The 12,283-nt window shown below is 41.8% G+C and overlaps 1 protein-coding gene across 3 annotated transcripts in view; it reads right to left on the reverse strand.

The window, feature by feature from the left end:
• The window catches only part of LOC127879508 (uncharacterized), a 155,631-nt gene that overhangs the window by 139,810 nt on the left and 3,538 nt on the right, over positions 1–12,283 (reverse strand). For 2 of the 3 annotated variants that reach the window (XR_008049127.1, XR_008049128.1), the window contains exon 2: positions 4,745–7,802. Coding sequence is in view for 1 of the 3 variants with exons in the window: in XM_052426378.1 (XP_052282338.1) it covers positions 5,226–7,787 (2,562 nt within the window). In the remaining 2 variants the exon portion in view is untranslated. Of the gene's footprint in view, positions 1–4,509; positions 7,803–12,283 lie in introns of those variants that run through there. The other variant, XM_052426378.1, reaches the window with a different exon arrangement.

Genomic DNA, 12,283 nt, shown 5'->3' on the forward strand with positions numbered 1-12,283 from the left:
AACTGCTCCCACACATTATTATTTCATAATATTTTTTTAAATGGCAATGTGCGGAAGCGTAGATGTTGAAGACTCAATTTTTATGCCAAATAATTCGCAGGTTTATTATTTACCTTGAACATAGATGACAAAGTGGTGCAGGGGTATTGGTCAAAGTTGTGACAAAGTTCAAGTTGTGTTTTTTGCCCCAGTGAACCATTCTTCATTTTTGGCGGTTTGCTTACAGACACACGTAATTCATATGGCCTCATCAAGGTAGAACCAAGAAATGTGGACTCCATCGACTTCAATTGGAACCCTTTGAAAGAGACAGGTATCTATGTGAATGTTAACTGCCTTAATTCGGAATATACTGCCATGAAGGGCGTGCAGTTCCGTCTGCAGGTTGAAACGCGCGAATCGGATAAGGATAATGCAATACCTATACACTTTGCCTCAAGTCAGATCATGGTCTCCACCAATACCTATACACTTTGCCTCAAGTGCCTCCATTTAGCCAAACGTGGCTTAAATTGGCAGGAATGTTTCTGTTCTGATCTTTTACAAAATGTCTTCCATTAAAATGGAATATCTTTAAACATATGGTTGCCAAGCAAAACCATTAGTTTTCACAGATGTTATATTGGTGACCCTCTGCCAAATTGTGTCTGTCATGGCTATATGGAACATTTTGTTTTAAGATGATCAGATTTCAATTGTATTTAACAGACCGGTTTCTAGAGTAACCATCTTTACAGCTTCAACAATTTAAGTCATTTAGATTTTTATTCAATGGCAACAAATGGGATGGGTCACTTTTTTGTTATAGATATTATATTTCAATATTTAAAACGTCTCCTCACAAACTGACTTTCAGATTAATTTTTCAAAAATGTTCATTGGGTTTCCATGAACCACTTTCCTAAAAGATTGTTTAAACACACAAGTAACTGTTTTTTAATACACTTAAACTTAAAGTACTATCATCTTATCCTCTCTGTATATTTGTCTTTTCTACATGTTACAATAAAGCTGGTTTCTGTTTTTAGTTCACCTGGGCACAACACTTTTATGGTGACCTATTTTGATTGCCTTTTGTCTGTTGTTGTCGTACGGTGTGCATGGTGCTTTTTCACCATTTGCCTTGTTTAAAATCCAGAGGTCAAATTTCTTGCCCAGTCATCTTGAAACTTGGTTCGAACTTTTTATTTCTCGGCAGAGTAAGAAACTGGTTCACGTATGATAAAAGATAAGGTAAGTAGGTCAAATAAAACTAGCAAATTGATAACACTTGACAATATCTAAATTTTCTAACAGACGGAATGACCGACGGACGGACAACACCAATTCGATATCCCTCTGCCTTTTGCGGGGGATAATAAACATCTTGTGAACACTCTACATGCATCATTTATTGCCCAATCTTCATAAACCTTGGTCAAACATTTGTCCCAATGATATCTCTGCCAACATCGACACCTGTGTTAAAACAAGGTTACAAGGTAACATTAAGGAAAAAGTTTGTGAACACTTTAGAGGCTACATAAATTTCCCTTTTTTTATGAAACTTGTTGACAACTATTGTCCCAAAGATATATTAGAAGCCTTAAACTGAGTCAGAAGCGGGGTCATGTGGGGTAAGTCATAAGGTCAATATAAAAATTCTTTGGTGTCAACTGCAGACAATCGTTAAGTTAAACTGCATAAAATACTGTTGATGTTATTTGTGTCTTTTTACAAGACATATCTGTCAAATATTTATTTATCATTTTTTATAAATTCTTTTATATCTTAATAGGTGAATTATAAAAAGTATATAATAAATTGCGAAAGATCAATTGTAACTTCATTTCATTTTCATGTTTCTACTTAATAACACTGTTTTTAAGAGAATTTTTTAAAAGACATCAAACTTGGAATGCACATCTTTTTGGGGATTTTCTCAAAACCAATTTTCATTTCAAGTGGTGAATGGTGAATGTAAAATAAAGTATTTAGCCTATAGTTTAAGTACAAAAGTACCTTTTCATGCCTATTTGGGGAAATTGTTAATTGCTTTTGTGTAATTTGTAAATGCCGCTCACTTTCTAGTCATATCAGTGATTAGTGTCTACAAATTTCCTTAGTGATGGCTGTTATTTTGAGATCCTGCTGAGAAATTTAGTAGCGAGTGAGGTCGAGATATAGAGCGAATATTAATACAATATAAACAATAATCACTTTTCTACTGGTTTCTTAAACTGGTTGCTAAAATCCGTTTTTTTTTAAATTTAAATAGAATGTTTAAGTAAAATTAATATAAGCCAGTCCATAGTTTTTTTTTTGTTTTTTTTACATTTTTCAAGTTTTGTGTTCATTTTTAACCAATGGTTTACATATTGTTTTTTTATTTGGCGGACACGAGGTCCAACAGTTACCAAAATATTATCGAACCTCATTTATTTTTTACGGGTATGTACTAAAATATTATCGAACCTCATTTATTTTTTACGGGTATGTCCAAGGTCAATTATCGAACCTTATTTATTTTTTACGGGTATGTCCAAGGTCCGACGTCTTTCGCATGGGTTGTTATGTTGTTATGTTGATGCATGCATATTTATGTTGGCATTATAGCTTTATTGTTTATGGTGATGAACTGTATATGCCTAAGTCGCAAATTAGTCTTTAATATATGTTGAAAGACACTGATATCCCACAAACTAGTTAAAACTAGTATATACCATCTTGTTCCTTCATTGAAAAATGTCGGCCTTAAAACACATTTTATAGATCTAGCTTGACATGTAAATCAACTTTTTATCAACCATGCACAGCTGGATTTCCATGGGCTATTAGAATCTTTCTTGAACCAAACATGTATGCTCCTTGTTTACTTGGATATTACAGTCATTCCAAGTCAATCTTTAGTCATGTTCATGAACTGGAGATGAGGTACTTTTTTGTAGAGTATTGTTCTAAGGTTTGAGGTTAAAGTTTTGATACTATTTCAAAATATATACTTTGTGTGGACTGTAATCAAATTATCTTCTGATGGTTCATAATGAAATTTCAGCACGCCGACCGCAAAAATACCAGCGAGCGGCCAACAGTGGCAGAGCTATCTGAATCTGAAAGTCAGTAACTTTTTCTATCCTTGTTAAAGCTTCTTTAGATCATTATTATTTTGAGTATGTATTGTGTCACGTAATACATGAAAAGTCAATCAGTATTTCGGGACTTTCCCCGTTACTCACCCACATTAATTATACTTGTGACTTGCGAACATGGTTAAATACTTGCTTATGTCAATCTTGACCGATAGAGGTCATGATCATAACGTTAAATTCCTGTTTAAAGGGACCTGTTTACGGTTTGATAAATTGACAAAATTGATTTTTTTTTTCAGATTTGCAAATTTTCGTTATAGTTATTTGCAAGAAAAAGTAACACCGAACATTTTCCATGCTCGTAAATAACCATAATATGTATATTCTAGATGTTGAGATGTTTTAGTATATTTATGCCAGTTCAATTATGTACAGTACAGTTCACGCAAAACCAACAAATTACGCGATCCGGGGAGACTGACAGCATCAGTATTCGCGGAGTCGACTTGGACTCTACCATCTGGTCGCCCAGTCGCCGCGTCTGTTTTCCGAGACACGCCGCATCTCAACTCCGCGTCAGGCCACTGCATGATGCGGAGGAAATTGGTGATATGACGCCGAGTCATTCGGCGAACAATCTTATTAACTATAATTTACCTTGGATAAAAACTGATTCCGAGTTTTGCATCATTATATTTATTAAACGTATGATAACTAAGTTCGAACCTATACAAGCAAACGGCCCTCCCCTGAAAAATAAAAATAACTTGTTGAACAATTCGGCATTGTGAGCAGATACAAAGTGTCTCCTTTTCTAAATTTCAACATGTTTTTCACACCCATACACTTGACAGTTTTTTTCCTGTCTTTTTAGACGCTGAGTATAAAAGGAAACCTCATTCGCACCTAGCTGTAGGATCCCCCACATGAATGCTGATTATTTTGTGTTGTTAATGCTATTTCAGTCAGCACTATCGGAAAGATATTGGTAGCAAAACCTTATATCGGAAAATCGGCCTAATGCCTTACGGATGTTAATCTGTTTCGCCGCCCGATGTATGTAATTAACAATAAAGTCATGTTATATGCAACACTTTTAATGAAATATTAAACAATATATATATTTGTACCACAAAACAAATTTTGTCAATAATAAGTATGCAACTTGTGGTTAATTTTACTGTAAGCGGGCCGACAATGGACCGATGAGGTCGTTAATGTTTTCCTTCAGAAACAATAATTTTGTTCGGTTCCAAGTAATTATCTGATGATTCTGGAAATTGACATAACCTGCTGTCGGCAAAGTTAATTTACGCGTTCGAACAAAAAATTGTGTTTTGCGTTTTGTTTCGGAGATTTTCATTAAAGTTCAAGTTAATATTTGTTGATTATAATTGTATCATAACTGATCCTACTTTAATAATCTTGTTAATTATAAAGTAAACCTAGTGGTATTATAACTATTACACTGTAGAAACAGGCCAGGGCTTGGGATATACCTATTCCTGAGGACACGTCTTGCTTCGTCTAGTGCTGGATCGTAAGAGACCGTGAAAAGCAATTTGTATACCCCACTTCCGCAAGAGTGAGGGTAAAACCCGTACTTACCATACCCGCCCGTACCGTACTGGATACGTCACAACACTCCCCCCAACTTTATGAAAAAAGGACCTTACCAAGACTGGGGGTTATCTGCATGAGGGGGTCAGCAACTACAAGTCGCTCCACAGAGATGGTCCCTCTACCAGATGCGGGTTTCTCTCAAGTACTGTTTTTCACTACCTTAGTCCGTGGTCAGGATTTTCCCAATTAGAGCTATTAGCCCTAATTCTGGCCGTCTTCTTTGTCGCAACTGCTTGGATTCTGTTGCTTTTCAGTCATGAGCCACAGACCCAATGACTTCTACTTTACTGGATTGGATAAATACCCAGCGAGTTATAAACCCAGCTGGAAACCAATAGATGAAGTGTTTTCTTGGAGAAGGCTTAATTCTTCACTCTGTAAGTATCCGGCGAGTTATAAACCCAGCTGGAAACCAATAGATGAAGTGTTTTCTTGGAGAAGGCTTAATTCTTCACACTGTAAGTATCCGGCGAGTTATAAACCCAGCTGGAACCCGCTAAATGAGGACCAGTGAGCTTAAAGCCTGACTGACCTCTACTGGGACTGGTACAGATGTTTCCCATTGGCCACGGAGATTTCCAACACATGTTCCACAGTAGTTCCTCGAAGTGCTGCCACCGCCTCGGCCACTGTGGATATCTGGCTGGGTGACGATACTCTGGATCCAGGTGCTGGAAAATAAGGAGCATCCGTCTCCAGGAGAAGGCGACTATCTTCGACATTTTGTAGAGCCGCGATCTGGTCCGGAGAGAATGTCCTAACCTTGTTGGTGAACCCAAAGTATGTCCGTGGGAACCCCTCTAGCCACCGATCCTGGACATACCTGTTGCCAGTGAAGCAATGCAGATGTATCGGATGATGCGTCCGCACATACCTCTTCAGGACATGGAGGAGCAAGAGAAACGCTTCTGTACCGCAATCCCCCTCCATTCCACGGCAGTGAATCACTAGCACATGTCTATCTTCCAAGAACGGTAACATCTTCTCCAACATCTCGACTTGATATGCCCAGTACTTCATGGGCTCTGAGTGATCAAGTCCAACTTCCCCAAAAACCGCCACGCGAGGATTCGCTAACAGGTTCTGGAACCTTCCCACTGCCTGATTAACCCGAACAACGCTATAACGCGCATGACGTGGATGGATACCCACCCCAACGGAGATGTATTGCGGCAAATCACGCAGGTGCTGATCCGTCGGGTAGGTTTCTGGGTCACAGTAGATAGAGACGACCCCTACAAGGGATGTTCGCCTACTCTCCTCTACCGGAACTGCATCCATCATGTCCTGCATTCCCCCTTGCTGAAGCTGTAACCTGTGCAGTGTCCTGTCAAGGTGGAAATGGGCGTCAAACGCTTCAGGATACTTAGGCTGGATTGGTATGGCCTCGGCAACCGGCTGTGCATCTTCAGGGGCCTGGAAGTTAAGTACCCAATAGGCCCTCTCTTCTTCTGATAAACTAGCTGCAAGGAGTAACAAGACCTTCCAGTGCAGTAGCGCACCAACAGAGTTGCACGGTACCAAGGTAACTTTCTCTGGAATAGGCTCATGAAGGAATTTACAAAACTCCTTCATAGCTGCCTCCTGCCGCTCCGAGATTGATGTGTTGTCCAGTGTGCTAAGCATCTTCTGCACCACAACAAACGCCACCAACTCATCCAGCGTAACTGGTTTACCTAAAAGCCATCTTCCCGCCTGACTTAGTGCACTCCTCCTCCCTCTGAGTAATCGCTCATCAGTAGAATCCAGCGTTTCGCTGAATATGGAAGGGATGTGCACAATAAAAGCATGGGCTTTTAAATACTTCGCCCTCTCCATACAACCCGGCACCCAGCATGTCTTTTCCATCCCGCGATTCCTACGTTTCTTTTCCCCCTCCCGGCGCTCTTCAGCCTTCTCTTTGGCGTGGGCAAGGAGATCGCAGGTCTTAACCCTTTTAAGCACTGGCATGGAAATTACCAACTCTTCTCCCTTTCCCACCGGAAAATTCCTTTTCAAAATCCCCACTGGGTACTCCGGGTTTTTTATCTTTACTGTACGAGCAGGCTCCACATCCCGATGACTATAAACCTTCGGACGTGAGTCCGCCCACTGGACCCGATGAGGCCGATCCTCAGAAGAGCTATAAGCCCCTTCTGACCTTGCACCTGTCTGGAGTGATGTCCGTACAGAGTACTCCGGGTTCTTCATCGGTACATGGCGAACGGGCTCCTCCACATCGCGACGACTATAAGTCTTCGGACGCGCACCCGCCGACTGGAATCGAGACCGGTCCTCAGAAGAGCTAGAAGCCCCTTCTGAACTTGCCACTTGCACTTTCTCTTTCTGGAGAGTTGACATTCTTGAAACATCCAGGGTGGAGCTACAAGCCCTCACCGCTGTTTTGTCCTGCAATTCAGAAGTACGGTCCTTGGGTGGACTACCAGTCACAACCGTGCCGTCAACTTCCATGGGCTGGGCCTCTGTAGGGCGATCCGCGGTCGGACTACAAGTCACCACCGTTTCCTCTTCCATGGGCTTGGCCTCCGTACTTGTGGGAGCTTTCCTTATTTCAGGAGTATGAGAGGCAGATTTCAGGAGTCGAGGCGACCTACGAGGACTTCCTGCTGTACTGTTACTGTTAACGGGTGAGGCCAACAACTTTTCCTCATCCAAATCCTCATAGTCCAAGACTTCATCCTCCCCCGGTGCTTGTAACAATTCTGCTACTTTAGGGTATCGGATATCCCTCTGTCCCCTAGTTGGATCATATTCCTGCTGTTTGGGTGGAGGTAATGATGGGAGCTTCCATACGTGAGAACTTATCCAATCACGGCCGACCAGCTGGTACGTCTCTAGTGACTGTGCAGTTTCCTTCAGCCAAGCGGTGTTAGGCTTTACGTTCCGCCGTCCAGGCTTGTTTGACTGTGATTTCACCAGAGCTACCATCCGGCTGACCACTCCCAATAAAAGCTCCACTTCCTTTTTTCCCCCACAACAACTTGGACACAATGCCAGTTTCTTGACAAACTCTCCTGCCGGTCTATACACCTGACCACGACTAAGGTAGTCTTCAGCTACCAACAGAAAATCTTTAGTGGATTTAGCTGATGCCATATCTGCTGATAGAATCTGAAACAGAAATTCTAAATTAGCATCTTAACATTTTTGTTTACAGGCCCTGCACGTGTATTTATCTATTTCAAGCGCCTCTGTCGCCGTTACATTGACACATGATCCATGATACCACTCCTCACAGAAATCACACTGAATCATGAATCTACCGCTATACGGCTTCCTGCAAACACAGTACTCTTTATTATCCACTTCACTTTCTTGTTCTGGAGTTCCGGATGTCTCTCCCCTTTTAATTTTGGCAATCCATTCTGGGAGACTGCGATCTCTACATGGCATCATCCTATCTTGGTTTACTATCGATACAGAATTGCGCAAACGTACCTGATACAGGTAAGCCGACAACTTCTTAACGATAACCGCTGGGCCTTTCCAAGGTGAACACAACTTACGAGCCTTGCCCTTCAGAGTTGCAGTATCTAAAAGATATATTACATCTCCTTCTGAATATGGGCGCTGTAAGATCCGTAGATCATAATAGTGCTTCATGCGTTTCTGAGAAGTCTCCAATGTGGACCTAGCTGACGCATGAGCTTCTTTCATGGTTATAACCAAATCTGCCACGTAAGTTTCACAATCCTCATGTTTATCATGCACATTTGGAAACATGAGTTGCGCTGGGGTAGTAACTTCTCGGCCCAACATGAGCATATTTGGGGTAAAACCAGTACTCCTGTTAACTGAGGCTCTAATTGCTCCAGCTATCTGTTGCACATGCAGATCCCATTTCATTTGAGATTTCCCCAAAAAACACCTCACAGCATCCATCAATGTCCTGTTAAAGCGTTCCACTTGTCCATTTGCAGAAGGCCTATAAGGTGTAGTTCTTGCCTTATGGATATGAAGTGCTTTACACAATGCTTCAAACAGTTTACTTTCGAAATTACGCCCCTGATCAGAGAACAACTGTAAGGGGAACCCAAATCGAGAGAAAAACTCGTCGACTGCTGCCCGAGCAGTTATTTCCGCTTTCTGTGAGGGTAATGGTATGCATTCCACCCATTTCGTGAATTGATCTACCATCATCAGGCAGTGTTCATTTCCTCGCTTGGTCTTGGGTAATGGGCCAATGAAATCAATGTGCACTCTCTCCATCGGGGCTCCAGCCTGATACATAGTCATTGGGACCCTCCCGTAGTGTTTGTTCTTCTTATTCTTATTGCACACGGGACAGGTTAGCACAAAGGTTTCAGTGTCCTTGGACAATCTTACCCAAAAGAACTTTTCCTTCAACTTTGCTTTAGTTCTAGCCACACCTTGATGACCTGATGATGGTATATCGTGATGCCACACCAACGTTTGTTCTTGAAGGCTGTTGGGTACCACTAGTTCCAGATCTTTACTGCTCAGTTTCTGTTTAAACAACACACCATCCGATAACTGGAACAGTTCTTTATTCACCCAGTAGTACTTGGCTTCTGGACTGGCTAGGAATAAAATTCCTTCATCAGGCTCATTGCCCTTTAACAGCCACTCGATAATAATGGTCAAATCTTTATCCTTACTCTGCTCAACCTGTAGTTCTTCCAGGGTAAAACCCCAACACGTAGGTATTTCTGCAGTACTTTCTTGCATCACCTTTACATTACACACTTTAATGCACTGATCACTCACGTTGATGATATCAAAATGAGCCTCACTCAATCATAAATCCTCATTATGGACTAAACCATTGTCATTTACTGGCGCACTGAAACTGGAACTTGTACTTGATACAGTTTCCACCAAAACCTTCTTCACCTGCTTATTTGTGAAATTTGACAAATTAACTGCATCATCCACATTTTCAGTGAAACTACCCCATTGCTCATCCGCACGTTTGCAGTAATGACAACCCCCACATGGCAAGTGCTCTGGACGAATACCCGCTACGTAAAACGAACAGGGAACCAGATCATCAGGCCTTCGGGATAAACTGTCTGCATTGCCGTGTTTCTTACCCGGCCGATGTTGAATAACCATGTGGTATTGGGACAACTCTTCAATCCATCTAGCCAACTGTCCTTGGGGATCCTTGAACTTCAGTAACCACGTCAGACTGGAATGATCTGTTCGCACTGTAAACATTTGCCCCAGCAAATAATACCGAAAATGACTGGTAAATCTTACAATGCTCAATAGTTCCTTTCTGGTTGTGCAATACTTTCGCTGTTCTGGGGTTAAAGACAGACTGCTATAAGCAATAACTCTTTCTTCCCCGTTTTGCAACTGGATAAGTTCAGCACCAATGGCCACGTCTGAAGCATCTGTATCCAAAATAAATGGATCTTTACTGTTTGGAAGGCTCAATACTGGCGGATGAGTAAGTGCCTTCTTTAATGCCTCAAAAGACTCTTGTTCTTCCTCATTCCACCGAAATTTATTCTTTCCTGTTAAATTGTATAAAGGTTGAGCCAATTGTGCAAAGTCCTTAACAAATGAACGATGGTAATTAGCCAATCCAAGGAACCTTTCTACATCTTTCGATGAAACTGGAACGGGCCACTCCGCAACTGTCTGTATATCTTTTGAAGTCATCTTCAGCTGGTTACTGGTAACTGTCCGGCCCAAAAACTCCACTTCCCGTTGAAAGAGAATACATTTCCGGGGCTTCAACTTTAAACCGTGTTGTCTGAATCGACGTAAAGTGTCTATCAAGTTTCTCAAATGACTATCAAAATCTTGACCTAGGACCAGGACATCATCTAGGAACGCAAGCACCGTCTTCCATGTAAGCCCACGCAATACCAGGTTGATAACCCGGGAAAATGTGGCGGGAGAATTGCTCATTCCAAAACCCATACGCACATGTTCAAACAACCCATATTTGGTCACAAACGCAGTCTTCTTTCGATCTTCAGGATTGACCAGAACCTGCCAATAAGCGGAATTTGCATCCAATTTTGAAAACCACAGGTTTCCCGCAAGGGTGTCTAGGCAATCCTCAATCAACGGTAATAGAAATGTATCTTTAACAGTCACATCATTCAAGGCTCTGTAGTCGATACACCACCGGACCGAACCATCTCTTTTCCGTATGAGAACTGGTGATGACGCCCAATCAGAAACAGACTCTTGAATAACGCCTGCATCTAGCATTTTTCTTAAATGCCCTTCTTCCTCATTTATAAAACAAGCCGGTGTTCGTCTCATGCGCTGCTTAATTGGCTTTGCATCTCCGGTATCGATTTTGTGGTCGATTCCCGTAAAAGTTCCCAAATCGAAATCATCTTGTGCAAAGACATCTTGATATTCCGATAAGCATGCATACAATTTCTGGCTTTGTTCTTCATTGAGGCATGTAATGGATGACTCATAAAGGCCTTTAAGATGTTCTGGAAGGCTAGTTTTAGATTTCCCATCTGTTTCTGGTGTTGGGAGCTGATAACAAGATGTCTTCATCTCCCCTAACTGGTTCTCACTTACTGCGGAGACATTTAATCCTGAGTTACTATAAGAAACATCAGGTTCTTGTGACCCTTCAAGGTAACTAAATACCTCACAAGCCATTGCAATCAACGTGTTCTTCCTCAATGTTGCAAAAGTCTCTTTAACATTGATGAAACACACCAATGGATCCCTGTTGGCTGCCATAACTGTCCTTGGCATCAGAACTTTAAGTGTCCCCAACGATTCGACAACGTAGTCACTGGGCATGGGTGCATCTAACTTACAAGGCAAGCGTACCACCGAATAAGGTGGCACCACCACTCTCTTTTTCAACATCACTCTAGTCACCTTCGGCTTCCCTTCTTTGAAACTAGAGCTAACTGGTATTCTTTCCCCATCCAGTATCAACGTGTCTGATTGCATATCTAACAATACTCCTAGATGATGCAAAATGTCATGCCCTAAAAGCATTTCATCGACGATTGGAGCCACATAAATCCTTTCTTTGAAGCAACGGCTGCCCAATTTCATACTTATAGGTGCTGTTATGAACCCTTTAAGAGCCGTTTCTGCGTCAGCCATCTGCATTACTACATCTTGGACCTTTTTCGGAGCTTTCTTCAACTTATCATACATTCTTGAAGAAAGAATCGTAATTTCTGCCCCCGAATCCAACTTTGCATTCAGTAATAAATCACCAACCGTGATTTGCACTTCAGAAGAACCTGCCTGAACCCGGCATATCTTTATTGAGTCACTTGGCCCTCCAGAGCTTGTCCCCTGCTCAGTGGACTCCTTATCTTTACCGTCGTCACTTTGACGCAAACTGGACTGTATTTCCTGTTGACTCACTGGATCCTTCTGCATTTGCTTTTTCCGTGTAGGCGAGCCACAGGCCCCACCTACAGGACTTCTTACTGAAACTGGCGGAGTATACTGTGTGCTATTCTGACTACTCCCCTCCTCAGCCTGTTTTGGTACTTCTAACATGTTTGGCGAGTCAAAGACCCTACCGCATGAATCTGTAACAGCTGATTGATTCACTTGTGGTCCACAGTTAACTGGTCGTTTAGGAACATCAACGCTCTTTATACTTTGATGTTGTTGGT

This window comes from Dreissena polymorpha, chromosome 4, assembly GCF_020536995.1.
Source record: "Dreissena polymorpha isolate Duluth1 chromosome 4, UMN_Dpol_1.0, whole genome shotgun sequence".
Taxonomy (NCBI): domain Eukaryota; kingdom Metazoa; phylum Mollusca; class Bivalvia; order Myida; family Dreissenidae; genus Dreissena; species Dreissena polymorpha.